At 40.9% G+C, this 15,554-nt stretch overlaps 1 protein-coding gene across 4 annotated transcripts in view; it reads right to left on the reverse strand.

The window, feature by feature from the left end:
• pkn1a (protein kinase N1a) overlaps positions 1–15,554 on the reverse strand; it is a 56,559-nt gene that overhangs the window by 24,246 nt on the left and 16,759 nt on the right. For 2 of the 4 annotated variants that reach the window (XM_039798315.1, XM_039798288.1), the window contains exon 1: positions 357–495. The exons of the other annotated variants lie outside the window; for them this stretch is intronic. In XM_039798315.1, the coding sequence (XP_039654249.1) occupies positions 357–398 (42 nt within the window). In that variant the 5' untranslated portion in view covers positions 399–495. Of the gene's footprint in view, positions 1–356; positions 496–15,554 lie in introns of those variants that run through there. 4 annotated transcript variants of the gene reach the window in all.

Raw genomic sequence — 15,554 nt, forward strand, 5'->3', positions numbered from 1 at the left:
CTAAAACTCAAGACTAAACAAACATCAAAGTGAATTGCAAATCTGTCCCATGACCCGCGCTGTCCATTGTCCTCTCTTTCAGCTTTTTCTCATGAAGCAGTCCGTCTCTACTGGCTGAGAAATGCCATGAACGTCTCAATTTAAATGACAATTAAAAAGATAATTGGTCCCCACAAGTTTCTGCTCACTTCCTGTGTCTTTTTCAACATTTCTATCCCTTCTAGCAGAGATCTGGAGACTCAACAAGCCAGACACACAATCAGGAACTAGCAGAGTGTTAATCACTAGAAATCGCCGCCACTCACCCACTATTACAGGAACACACAAATCAAACAAACAAGCCAACAACACTTCACCTCCGAGCTGTCCTCATCCTCCTCGTCACCATGCCAACACATAGTTCACTCAGATACAATGAACCCCAAAAAATACAGAGGAACATAAATCGTTGGTACGCTCCTGAGCTCGGCCAAACAGCTAATGCCACACAGAGAGCAAAATGGGTTAGGGGGGAGGATTACGATAAAAAGAGATAGAGAGGGAGAGTTAAGTGAGGGAGGAGGGGGAACGCCTCCGCAAGAGGATATCCGTCCCAACACCAAGCTGCTCAGGCCTTTCCTGTTTCCTCTGAGATTTTGCTGCAGTCAGTAGAGAATGAGGCACAGAAAAGAAGGACAGATATTCTATACATCAAGGACACATTCTCACTCTCAAAGTTTTGTAAATCATTCCTGGATCTGTGGCAGTAGGCTTGTACAATGTCAAGTCTTCTCAGATGCTTATGTACACCGATTAATCAGATCTGGCTTTAAGTGAATTTGTGACAGTTTTTTCTTTTTGCTCTCACTTTGGGTCGGTGATACGATCTTGAGAGCGGAAACAAGGGAAGGATGCGTTTTCCAAGTATTGGATCAAAGCCAAACAGTAAGATTTGGATGCATTTCTGCTGCTTGCTTGACCTCGAGTTTCCTTTGGGCTCCACATCTACTATACAAACCACAGTGGTGATTCTCCTTCCCCTATAGAAACCCCAAAGTTACAGTCACAGCCTTATCGGAAAAAGCGGTGGGTGGAGTTAGCGCCCTAAATCTAGCCTCCAACATCATCCTTCAAATTGGAAAATGAGCATACAGTTTAAGGCTCCTTTACACTGCACAATAACCGTGATCTTACAGGTTTATTTTATGTCATACTGTGCCAGATAGGTGTAATCAAATACTGGCCGCAATCTGTGTTTTGAGGCATGTCAGATTATGGAACGAGTGCCTGGTGATTTGCAACAATATGATGTCAATAGAAAACAAAGTATGCAACAGAGACACAACACACATACAAGTGACATACAGTTACTCATCAACATCTACCACTCGTTTTCAAAATTGACTACGGTGCTGGAATTGCTTTTTTCTTCTTTTTTTTCTTTTTTTAAACCTTTATTCCAAATTGGCTCTCACAGTATTTATAACCTTACATTGGCTAGTGTATTATGCCCCATTTTATGCTGTATTATGATTGCTGTTATGACTCACATCTACAAACAAAAGAGTCACATTGTTTAAATTTGTTAAAAAAATTAACTATTATTATATAATTAATTGACAAAAGCAATCTATTGGCTGTCAGTGGACACGACTATGGCATATCATATGATTTTTTATCTACTGCTGAATTAAAAGATTCAAATTGTTGATATACTCTAAGGATGCCAACACAATTATCAAATAATTAATAAAATAATGATTACAAAACTTATATTATGAAGTTCATAACCCACAATTGGTGCGGCACTCCCCTCAAGACTAGCCTGGCTCCGCCCTCCTACGTACTTACGCTCAATTTTCATTTCCCTTCAGTACTACGTCTGGGTTTGCGGTACATGGCGCGTTCATGCCACCTGGGAATAACGGGGACCGCCCCCGTGATTACGTTGTTTTTGAACACACGGATAATCTTGGGTTTTCTCCTTCAAAATTGTTGGCGGTCCAATCAGCGAACAGAGGGAGTGGCTGAGAACGATGACGTTGAGGCCATGCGCTAGAGTTGCGGCAGAGAAAGATGCAAGCGAGCCATTCCGTCCGTTGTTATATATATGTCAATGGTTGTGGCAACGCATACGTCACGACTAAACGTTAGCGATTGGTTATGGCAGATCCAGAGTGGCTCTGAGCAGATCCAATACTTTTAAACTTCAACAAAGTACCTGCCTTCAAGGAAGTTAACACTCTGAGAGTCTGGTAGGACCAGGCTACCTCAAGACAACACTTTGACATGAAACAATAAATCCTGTCCACCCACAACACCTCCCTGTGCAAAGTGTCCACACATGCCACTGGAAGAAACACTGATGAAATGTTTGTTTGCCATTACAGCATTGGTCACAAAGGGAGTAACTTCGGTTGCTTAAAAGAGGTCAGACTGTTTTCAGTCTAACTGTTGATTGTTGTGTTGCTGCTGGGCTACAGACAGTGCAAAGTGAGGGTGTGTGAGATGGTGAACTGATTGTGAAACTGAACTGGAAAGATGTTGTTTGAGTTCTTCTTATGCAGACTTATACAAAGTAACTCCTCACAAAGTAAGAATTAAATTTAGTATGACTAATTCTAGGTCATGTATTTACTGATATTTATTATATATAAATATATATATGAAGTGTTCAGTGTTGACAGATTGGGTGGTTTTCAGCACAACTGGGCTACTCATTTTAGATGGCTTGTGATAATTTGGGCTACTTTTTAGCCATGTTAAAATTAAACAAAATTTAAATTGATCTAATAATTTGGTTTATGACAAATTACCCACAAAACTAAGAATGACATTCCCATCAGCCTTAGCGGTACTTTGTGTATAGTACTAATTAGTAAATATTAGCTTGCTAAAACAATTACCTAACATGGTGAACACTGTAAAGAATAAACCTGCTTAGCAACTGCATGTTAGCATGGTGACATTATTATGAGCTCAAAGCACCACTGTACGTACAGCCTCACAGAGCTGCAAACACAGCTTTAGACTCTTTGTCTTGTAATATTTAGGCTGTTTCCATGCTACATGCTAAATTCCTTCCTCTCCCCTAATTAGAATATACTGTGATTGACAGGGACACAATTGCTGTGTAGTCCGGTGTAACTTTAAAAAGAACATATTGACAATTCGCTACAATTGGACTAAAATGATTTTGACTTTCTTTAAGTTATATCAAGTTCTTAAGCCATTACCCCGATATGAAAGCTATGTAAAAGCTTACAAGTACATTATTTCACATACAAGTATATTGGATGAACAAAACCTACTCCAATACTTTTTAATTCATTTTGGACACCTTTAGTTTGAGGCTCAGCTTGGGCTATTTGGCATCGATGCTAGTGTTCTTTTTGGAACAAGAGGAACTTGAATGCACTCTTATCACATCTATATAAAAAACCTTAACCTCCACTTTAAGATATTTCATACTTTGCAGCCAATTGCCGTCGGCCTTCATTTGGGCCGATTTGACATGCTGAATCGGAAGGTGGGCAGTTGGACTCAATGGCCAATCTGATTGGTGGAGCGCTAAACCGAGCTGAGCCTGACTAACATCAACTCAAAATCTGACAAAAATCTTTTAAATTGACCTTTATCGATCGGAAATTAAGACAGATTCAGCAACTGCACGGCCTATTTCTCGCTTAAAATGTTTTCAGAAACACGTTTCGGTGAACTATCTTTGTAAAAAATGTGATCGTATTCCGAACGAAGCCGCCATTATGCCCGGTTGTAAAATCCGTGAGCAGCCAGACCCACGTGACGCGTTCGTCCAATCAGCTGCCGCTTTTCATTTTTTGGGGCGACAGATTAGTGCCGCTGCGCAGAACCTATACTCAAGTCAGCGTCGCTTCGGTGTGTTCCGAGGCACTTTTTGGACCAACTTGGGGACCTTTTCTGCCGAAGGTCGGCCGTCGGGTTGGTGTGTCAGAGCCTTAAAAGACGTGTTAATGGCAGCAGTTGTTGACAGGATATGTTCTGACAAATGTCACTGCATGTAGCGTAGGAAAGCAACACCAGATGAGTTGTCAAACAAACCAGTCGCAGTCTCTTCAAAGGCCCGGACACACCAAGAAGACTGTTCTGACCCGTCTGCCTGGTGTGTCGGGGCCTTTAGACTGACTCCTTCATAACAAACTAAGCCTAGCAGTTAAAGAGAGGACAGCCAATACAATCACAACACTCAATTTTATCTTTCAGTTTTTGACCCGGTGTAACACTACAAAGATGGCAACAGCTAACAGGCATGAATGACTCATCCTATGCAGCTTGTTAGTAAACTAGCCCAGGGAGGAACATTCAGCAGCGCTGTTTAGGGAATTAATGAGGGACTAATTCAGTAGATAACAGCACCAAGCGAGGCTAGCTCGATCAGACTGTGTGAGCAGCATAGAGGAGGCTTGGGCTGGACGTAGAGGGACAGGACAGAGCATGGCTAAAGTGCAATTTTGTATGTGTGTGTGTGTTTGTTTGAGAGTGCGTGAGTGCGAGAGAGAGAGAGAGAGAGAGAGAGAGAGAGAGAGAGAGAGAGAGTGTATTAGAATGTCCTCCACTGTGAGGACAATGCCTGGAGTTTTCCTACTGAGTGATAATGACCACTCAGTACAGGGATAGTATCACACAGAGGTCATGGAAAGGCGTGGTCATGCAAGCGTACATGACATGGACAAAAATAGGAGGACAGATATTCACTTTTAATGAATGCACACACTGACACACACAGAAACATGAGGACAGGTCTCTTGGGGAGTGAGGCCACAGAGCTCACTACATTTCTGACTGAAGCCTGTGTTGTTATAGAGGGTGTGATCTGTGTACTCTTATGGCTCCAGTACACTCCCTCCAAAATTGCTGTTAAATATGAAACTAGGTGAAAATGCCATTATAACTGTGACTGGACCCTTGTTCTACCATGAGAGAAGGGAGGACGGACGAGCTCTGGCTGTGCTCAAAGTCACGCATAACAATGGAGAGGAAGAAGAAAGAAAAGCTTTTTTGCAGCAAGAAATCATGACAATGAGACGGTATTGGTAATTTCCTCTCTATACTCAACAAGGAGACAGGACACATAGTATGGGTGTTAATCACAAGTTTTATCACAATGCAATATTATATTGATTCTTTGGACAACGATACGACATTTGCTGATATCACAAAGACGACCACAATACAATTTTGATCTGCGATCGATATGAGCTGTTATCATATGCCCATTTACTTTATAAGTTACATTTATATCAACATTCATATCAACTCACAAAAAGCAACTAAAATATGATTTGACAATGTCATTACTCTTCAAAACATTTAAATGTAAAAGTAACTATATTTAATAAAAACTCTGAGAAAAAAATTATGAGAATAAGACCCAGCTTGATAAAAAATGGAGTACTCCATTGATTCAGCATTGCACTTGTATAACACTGTCAGACTCACAAATCAAAATCAGTTCAGCAGAACCAGAGATATCCTCTTTTTTTATTCCAAGCATTCTGCTTCCTTGTCAAAACCTGGTGCCTACATTGCCCACAATGCAACTCAACTGCCGACAGTTCAGAGATTCAGGCCTGATATAGTAGGAAAGCTAGTAGTGGCAGATGTAGACTAGGGCTTTGACTTTTGCCCAAAAATCATATTCGAAGTTCGTTTGTATATTAATATTAATATTCGAATATATTCGAATATTTATTAATAATATTTTGACCATTAAATGCCTTCATTTAAAAATAAAAAATTAAGTCAGACCCTGGATTAAACACAAACAGTGTGCTTTCGACAGGAAGTTCGGAGCTTTCACCGTAGCCTACGTAAGCGGTCTGATGTTTATACTCGTGTGCTGGTGTGTGCGTCGAGCCAGTGTGTGTGTGTGTGTGTGTGTGTGTGTGTGTGTGTGTGTGTGGTGTTGCCAATTTAGCGACTTTTTTTTCACAAAAGCGACTAGCGACAAATCTGGCGACTTTCTGTAGAAAAGACAGCGCCAGTATTTCTCTCCTGTGGCCGCCGAAACGGTCACCTTTCTCTTCTGTTGTGTGACTGAGGAGCAGCCCGCCCTCCCCTCTGTGCTCTCTCCTCATGTGCAGCAGCACTGAGCAGGCAGGTAGGAAGGGGAGAAGGGAGGGTGCGGCGCCGGTGTAGGTAGGAGAGACAGCGGAACGCGACGGGAGAAAGACGCCGCTGGCCTGGCCCTGGGCCAGCCTGCCTTCTTTGAGAATTAGGGGGAATGCAACGCTAACGAGCCACGGCCGAGACGTGTCGTCGCCACGGCGTAGTTACATTTTGAAATGCGGAAAAAGCCTCGGAATCTGAACTGAAAACAACGTCTTACAAGCAAACGCATTTACAAAAAATAATGAACCATAACAGGTTCGAATATTATAGGGCGGGCTAATATTCGTTCGAATATCATTATTTTTCTTAATATTCGAATTATATTCGAATAACGAAGTTCGGAGTCAAAGCCCTAATGTAGACCACACACACACACACACACACACACACACACACACACACACACACACACACACACACACACACACACACACACACACACACACAATTTCCCTAATAGATTTACGGTAGCTTGCAAATACTTTCACCATTTCTGTTGATGGTAACTCGTCATGAAACAAATTCACAATTCAGCAACAAAGGCAGGGCTTGCAGAGATGGATGTAAACAGGGGCACCTTTAATCATACACGTTACCAGCGTTTGACCTTTAACCCATTTGGTCTTTCTAAATCAACCTCCAGCCTGCTCTCCTCTGCATCTCCCCTCTCTATTTCCTTCCACAATAACCACCAACTAAAAACTGAAACACATGCAAAACAAGTGGTCTGCAAAGAGTTTCTCTAATGGATTTACAGTAACTTGCACATCACTTCCTGTAGATGTCTTTCGTATGGGCCACTTTTTTATTATTCTGCTAAAAAGACAAACATGCAAGGAAATACAATTTCCTATTTGTGTCAAACTGACTGACAGCATGATAGCAGAGAGGCATAGAGAGGAACGGAGTTGACGAGGAGGAAGAGGGATATAAAAAGCAAACCACACATTACAGTGTTCTTCAAAGGAAAGGCTGGTTTAACACAGGCCTTTATGTGAAAGAAAGAAAATACTCTGACCTTAGATGAAAAGTATTGAAAATACACAGTTAATTCAAGAACACAATATATTTGAGGATACAGTACAAGTCCAATGCTATCAGCGCAGTAATACTCCTATACAAATGGACAATCAACAACTGGACCATCTGCAACAGAGCCTGGAAAAACCACACTGGTAAGAGCAAAGGACAGTTTGTCCAGTCATGCTCATGATGCAAAAGGCTGAGAGAGAAGTGGTTAGCGAAGCGCTGAAAGAGAGATAAAGACAGACGAGACAAACAAAGAGAGAGCAGCATGGGGACAGGAAGAGAGGGAGGAGAGAGACAGATGATGCACAGCTGAGAGAGTCACAGGGTTGAAGCAGACAAAAAAGCAGACAGAGAAAGAAGATAGAAATGGGGCAAAGAACAGCAACCGCACTGCAACTTCAAAGTGCCACAACTGTGCCAGTCAAGCGTGCCAGTCAAAATGGCTCATGAATGACAAAAAATGTGGTCACTGACTGAATTCTTTATACGTTTATAGCAATAGACAGCATTTTTTCTAGTTTTTCAGTCTCTCATACATCACATACTTATACATATTTTATTATACTATTCACATAAGCACCAGAAACAAGAGGCTAATTGGAGACTCATGACTCATGGAGGAAACCTTATTCTTTGAGCTGCGTCCAACTCTTTAGTGACAGACAGGACAAACACAATTGCCAAACTCATTCATATTGCATAAACAAATAAAAATGGGACTGAAGTGCAACACACATCTGTCACGTCCATTCATGTTGTTTCGTCATGTAGCACACACTGGACGCACCATACGGACAGAAGAAGCAGTCGGGAGACAACAGCTATAATTGCTGCTTTTCTGAGGTGTTGACTCTAGAGCTGTAACAATTCAAAATTTTGCTGTACAATTAATTGTCTCAGAAATAATTGCGATTAACAATAGAATTGTCTCTTTCAGGCAAATTTTAGTGATTTATTTATCACTTTTTTTTAAATGTTAAAGTTTGGAATAAATCCCAGGATACATACTTTGGCTATATCACTGTTATGTGACCCAGATAATGTAATAACACAAATACACAGCCTATTAAGAAAATAGGTCCGACCAATAATCACTTATATAATTACAATATGGCATATCTAAACAAAATCAACAATTAAATCAATAATTATCATATGCCTAATGACTTTAGCTAATGTAAGCAATTAATTGCGGTTAGACAAAGAAATGGACATTTAGATAATTATGTAATAATTGTTACAGGCCTAGTTGACTCATGTTGAAGCTGGGAAATCAGACAGTGGCATAAACCCCTAATGAGGCACATGAAGGTGCTGTGTTCGTGTGCACCATTACCTCTGGCCTAAGGGGAAAAAATGGGGAGGCTTTGTTTCAAAATCCCTTCCCTAATCTCTTTCCCTCCCTCTCCCGACATGTGTTGAACCGCATGTCAGGAAGCTGCTGTTTTGTTATGCAAACCTTGGGAGGAGTACTCGATGCACACCTGGATTATTGCTCGCCAATGCAACACACACAAACAAAGCCAGTACAGAAATTCATCAATGAGTGTGCAGTATCAGGTGCAAAACATTCCAGAAAAAAAAAGAATTTATCAGATTATTGAATTTATAATCATATAACCTTATAATATTACTGATCTTAGTTTAACAAACTCACAGACAAACCCCAAGAGACATTTTTAGCATCTGTGCTCCCATAATCCTGACCCTCATCTGGGTCCAATCATTATCAAACTTTGTATTTTCATTGAAAACAATAAAATGTGCTGCACAAAGTTGCTGATTCCACTTTAAGTCCGCACACTGACCGGACATCATCAATGCAAACTGGAACAGCTTCTCTATTAGAGGAGGTCAGTTGCCCCATCCATGCCTGCATAGCCAATATCAATTTTTGAACATGAACACAAAACATTTTTGATAAGGATCCCGTAAATTTGGTTATTAAAAGAAGTATGGATGTGTACAGAGTGGGAAATTTTACAGTTGACGTTCACATTTACATGTTTCAGTTCTCTTTGGTGGAATAACGAGACCTCAGTAGACAGAGGTAGGTGTTTAAATGACAAATCCTCACGTCTGTTTTATGGTGAAGTGGCTCTATGATATTCATAACCACAGAACCTCTCCTGGAAAAGAGAGAGAGAGAGAGAGAGAGAAAGAGAGAGAGAGAGAGAGAAAATGAAGCAAAGGAACAAACAGCTACTCTGCTGCAAACACACACACACACACACACACACACACACACACACACACACACACACACACACACACACACACACACACACACACACACACACACACACACACACACACACACACACACACACACACACACACACACACATATATTAATCTTCCTCATCAGCAGGGGGAGGTCCCTTAGCTCTGCAGGCCATCTGTCAATCACTATGTGTTCCAGACATGCTCAGTGAGCGGTCCAGACACCCATCAATCATTGTCCAATCGCTGCCCTGCTAAGTCGGTGAGGATGCCCCTACAGCTGTCAATCATCCTCCGGCTAGTACACAACATGCTTAAAAAAAAATAAAAACTGTTTTCATGAATAGAGAGAACACAGATGTAACCTTTTTCAGTAATAGTTTGAAATTAACCCAGGTTGGAATGTAAACACACACACCAGCTTCAAGTAAAATACTTGGCTTTACGACATGGCTACATTTTTGAAGATCTATTTATAAGGGAAGATAAAGTAAGCATGCAGTTTCTCAGAAACTTCCTGTTTCTCATAACACTGGTTCTTATCATACACCTCTATAAGCCGATGAACACCAGAAGAGCATAAAGAAAAGAAAATTAGCTGTAGTTGCAGTCGAACACTGATATTGTGTTAGAAAGATGAAGCAGGCTTATTCATTCGGATCATGATACTGTAGCTGTTGGTGAAAATGGTACAGCTTGTATGTTGTTTAAACAGGGAAAGGAGCATGAAGAAAGGCTGAAGACATCTGCAATATTTTATATGAACTATTAAAGGTGCTGCAAACCCACAGTCTTGAGGTCTAATCAAAAATAGCTAAAATAATTAAAATGACCCGTGTGGGTTTACCATGGGTTTGCAGGGCCTTTGACTTGAAGGTAAAAACTAAAGCCATGGACATCAAGTGAAAAGACATGATGCAACATTTCTGAGAATTTAAGTATCCAATATTATCACAAATGTTTATGATTTTGGACGAGGAGCAAAAACGACGCACTGAGCTATGATGTCAATTAAAAAACAAGAAGGGTATTTATATCTTTAGATCAGGAAAATTAAACTACCAAGTCTTTCTAGCACCACATCAGCCCCTGTACTTTGCTGATGCACTTTTGCAGGCTAACAGCGTGCAGATAAAGAGTGTGATAAGCCTTGCAGAGTTTGTGGTTCGGGGGTTGAATAAGAGGTTTATTCAATGACAAAATATGACACAGATGTTGATGTCCATGATAACGATAAATGTAGGTTATTCAAAATGAAAAAGATAAATCAGAAGTTAGAGATGTATAAATTAGTTGGAGAATCACATGCTCTTTGGTGCTGTACTTGTTTCTGTGAAAAGTCTGAATGCACCGTATGTGTGTTATTAGACTATATGAGTGTCTATGTGAAAGCAACCCGAGTACAGATGTCTGGGTAATTGCACTGACAGGTCTGGGGTATCTGATGAGCTGCGTGGAAAGATAGTCCTCCAGAGCTGCACCAACAACACTGATATTACTGTACTTTACTACTGTGTGTGCGTGCGTGTTAACTCTAAAGTAAAGAGATAGAAATGGGTCTGCATGGCCGATTCGCAGTGAAGCACGGATCTGTTGTCAGTTTGGGTTTGCTCCTTATGAAAAGCATGGGAATAGGAGGAGACATGAGCTGTTCCTGGATCTGTTCACTGCGAAGAGATTTTTCAGTGCAGAGGTTAGCGACAGACTTCCACCTGAAGTCAAAACAATGTCTGCTTCTAGTCAATTATGTGCACAAGAACGGAAATGTGTTCAAGTGTGTTTGTGTGTGTGTGTGTGTGCAGCTGAGTCATATAAAGACAACATCTGGAGGCATTCCTGAGATGCCTGAGTGGTGACAACAGCCAACCTGGCAGGAAAGACGGGGAGGAGAGAGGAAGGGAGGGAGGGATGAAGGGAAAGGTAAACGAAGAGCAGGGAGAGACGTGGAGAGGTAGTAAAGCAATAAAGTCACTGGGTGTAAACTTGTTTCACTGCACTCCCTACAGTGGGTCTCCACCTAATCAGTCTCCATGTATTTGTATTATGTTAAATACCACATGGATGAGGCTGAACCTATTTCAAATGTTGTCAGGTGGAAACCTCATATCTTCAGAGAGTTATGTGTTTTAGTAACAAGACTTTAAGGGCCCTTCACATCTACCTTGTGTGGTTCAGACTATCAGACTTTTCAGTTTGATCAGATCCAAAATAACAGTTGTAGCACATTGGGACGGAAGCTGACCAAATGTTTAATTGACATTTGGTCCAACGACTTTATAAAGAGTCAGTTGGAAATAACTCAATCAACCCAATCATTAGCAAGTTAAGAAACGCAGCTCCCGTAGGCGATGGCGACAGGACGTAGCTATGTCATGTATAGTTCTTTAGTGCGCTGCATAATTGCATTGTGAAACCAAAACTAACTGGATTAAAAGTATACAATGTAACAAAAACTCGAACGTTGGTTCGGACTTTCAGATGTTGTAAGAGTCTACAGCCATGTTAGCTGCTCTGTAAGGTCGTACTTAGGCACAGCGGTGCATTGAGCTAAATGCTAACATCAGCATGCTATCTTGCTCTCAATGATAATGCTAGCATGTTGATGTTTAGCAGGTGTGATGTTCACCATCTTCACCGTTGTAGTTGAGCATGATAGCATGCTAACATTTTCTTCTTTTTTTTTTTAGATTATTTTTTGGGGCATTTTAGGCCTTTATTTGACAGGACAGCTGAAGACATGAAAGGGGAGAGAGGGGGGAATGACATGCAGCAAAGGGCCGCAGGTCGAAGTCGAACCCGCGACCGCTGCATTGAGGAGTAAACCTCTATATATGGGCGCCCGCTCTACCAACTGAGCTATCTTGGCGCCCAACATGCTAACATTTTCTAATTAGCTAACCCAAGATACAGCTGAGACTGATGGGAATGTCATTAGTTTTGAAGGTATTTGGTCATAAACCAGTATTGGACAAATCAACATTTTTGTCCTGATGGTGAAGTCAGAACATCACCAGTATTACAACTGATCCTGAGGGCCACATGATGATAGATGAGGATTGTAGAGAATGATCTGCTTGTGATAAATGGTCAGGTTTCTTTTCTGTTGATAGAAGGCATGGGATAACAAGGTATTTTCTATAAATGGAAAACACTTTTATTATATTAGGTTTTTATCATCTTTTCACTTGTCGTACCAGTTCCTTACAATTGCAGTCCTTGTTACTGCTAACTCACACTGTTGGCCTGGAAACGGAGTAGACAGCCAGTTAAGAAAGATATACTGTATAACTTTAGAGCTGTAACTAACAATTACAATTGTTTCAAAAATGATTAAACTGTCTAACATGCTTTATACACAACTTATACAAAAATACATAATTTATGTGACTAAAGTATAAGTTAATGTTACAAGTCGCTGAATTATTGTACTACTAAATACTGTTTTAACTCAATTTACTTGAACTAAAACTACTGTTTTTCAGCATAACTTTGGGAGACCCTTGATAAGCCTTTTAGGCTTTTGGCCTCTGTTGGCTTTTCTGTTATTATTAATATCGCTCTGTTAATGTTCTTTTTATATGCGCTATTAAATAAATGAAAATGATAAATGAAATGTAGTCAATTTTAGCATTAAATAATTATCAAGATAATATAGCACATCGTGATAACTTAGGTTTGGATGATTGTACTGCAAAATGATCACATCAGAACCCAGATAAATACAAAACTCCGTTCCTTTACACTGCACCCTGTGTGCTCCTCCCACCGATAATAGTAAAACTGCCTTTGGGAGGGAATGTTTGCCCATTTAGTTTCACTGCACCCGGCCTCCTTTTCATCTCTTTCTCTACAAGCAGAGGGAGGGATGAGACTGCATGGGAAAAGGAGAAGAGAGACACCACCCTTCTCAACGAGACAAAAGCCAAGAAAGCCAGAAAAAGAAAGACAGGAGGGAGAAGAAGAGAGGGAGGGAGAGAGGGGTGAAAGAGAGATGGTCAGCCAAAACCTGGTAAAGAAGCAGGTGGAGGAGAAAGGGGGGGGGGGGGTAGTCAACCCACAGTGCCAGAGGCAACTGATGGATAAAAGAGCATGTGACAGCCTGCTGGGAGGCCAGACTCACTTCCAAACACACGGACATCAGACACATGAGGGGAAGGAGAAAGATGAGAGAGGGAGATTGTGTTCATTGAGAGCACATTTGGCAGAGTGCTACTGCTGTAAACTATTCTAACACACACACACAATACAGGGGTGCACACTTAATCAACTTCCCAAAAAATAAAATCAGTTTCCAATTCAAGTGCTGGGGTTTTATTTTCTTGTACCCCCACATTTTTTAATACTTAAGTCATCTTTCTAACATGCATTATGCAATTCATTATCACAATCATAAAAGTGTCTTTTTAAAAACACACTTATGACTTATGCCTCCAGACATCCTGCATCTAAGGCAAAAGCAAGCCACACTGTGTATGTGTTGGAAAGCAGGGGTGAGTGTGATGGCCAGGGAGGAAACGAGGGAGAGGGAGGAAGGGATGAAGCCCTGAGAGGAGGAAAAAGGAGGAAAAGAAGGAGGCCAGGGGTTCACAGTTTAGTTAAACAGCAGTATGCAAGAGGCATTTGTGTTGGATATTAAGCTGGCTGTGGAGCTTCAGGTCAGTGTTTCCATTCTAATTGGAAAATAGAAATAAAAATAGTACAAATTGGCCTTAAGGGGTAAAAAAAAATAATAAATGCATGCAAATTACAACTGTCCAACATAAATTATGGTATGCATGTTAATGATTTTTGTAATTTGGTTGGATATTTGGCTTTCCCAAATTAAGCAGTTCAAATGGATCAAGTGTGTTTAAATGGTATGGGGAAGTAAATGACCGTGTGTGTGTGTGTTTAAGAAGTTGGAGTGCACTGGTGACAGTGAAGTGGTGCTGAAGAGATCAACACTCTGTCTGATGGCAAGTCACACAGGGTCTTCCTAAATACCAAGTGCAAATCATGTGACAAGCTGTCCTGATATACACTGTCTGATGTATATCTTCAGAGGATTTTGTTCTTCATCTGTAGCCTTCAGTTTCTGTGTACAACGGAAAGTCCGTCTTGTATAGTGTCTCACGCTGCATGTGTAATTTCTCCTTTTTCTAGACTATACTGTGTAGATATCAGTGAAGTGAGGCGTGACAGTCTGGGACTGGCAGGATGTAGCAATTGTTTTGATCAATTATTCAAAATATACAGCCATGTTAACAGCTCTGTGCTCTGGCTGTACGGAGCTAAATGCTAGTGCATGCTAACATGCTCACAATTGCTGTATTTCCACTGCACGGTAGGGATGAACTCAACTCGCTTTTGGTACTAGGTAGGGCTGGGCGATATGGCTGAAAACTGTATCACGATATAAGTGTTTCATATCGGTCGATATCGATAATTATTGATATTTTTTATGACCTATTTAAAATAAGGACCAGGAGAAAAATATATTAAATTTAAACATTTTTATTTTAAACTTAACATTGCTCTGATTATAATCCCCAGTTATAAAAGCAGAAATGTCAACACAACCATGGAAATCACTCAAATAATTAAAATGTAAACATAAGTCTAAAATCACAGTGAAGAATGAATAAGTAAGAATTGCTTAATAAGGTGTAATAAAATGGTGCAAAGTGTTAAATATAAACATAGAGAAACCTGAAACCTGAGAAGAACTATTTTCTGCAGGTTTAGTGCTAGGTTGGTAACCTGGCTTCTGGACAGTGCTCAGCACGTCTGCCTCCGTTATTTCTTTGTAGCGTTTAGTAAGGCGCTGATGCTGAGTACCTCTCCATGGCGGTCTGCTGCTTGTGCGGTGTAGCAGCTGCAGATGTTGTTGGACGTTGCTGGCGAATACGGCTTTGCTCCAAAGTGTGAGCGCGGCTAAGGTGGTAAAACAAGTTTGCGGTAGTGTTGGTGGGGAGGACGGTCAGACTTATAAAATCCCCAAAACTGCCATACTGACTTTTCCTGTTTTATCAACAATTTCCTCGCTCGCTGCGGCACTCACTTTCCACTTATCGCTACGCCGCGGTTCTGTTATTGTAGAATGGTAGAATCCAACACGAGACAGCGATTGTGCCCAACCAAACTTGATACTGTTACATGATTGGCTGTTAGAGTGTCACTCCCTACGTTGCTAG

Source organism: Perca fluviatilis, chromosome 1, assembly GCF_010015445.1.
Source record: "Perca fluviatilis chromosome 1, GENO_Pfluv_1.0, whole genome shotgun sequence".
Lineage (NCBI taxonomy): Eukaryota > Metazoa > Chordata > Actinopteri > Perciformes > Percidae > Perca > Perca fluviatilis.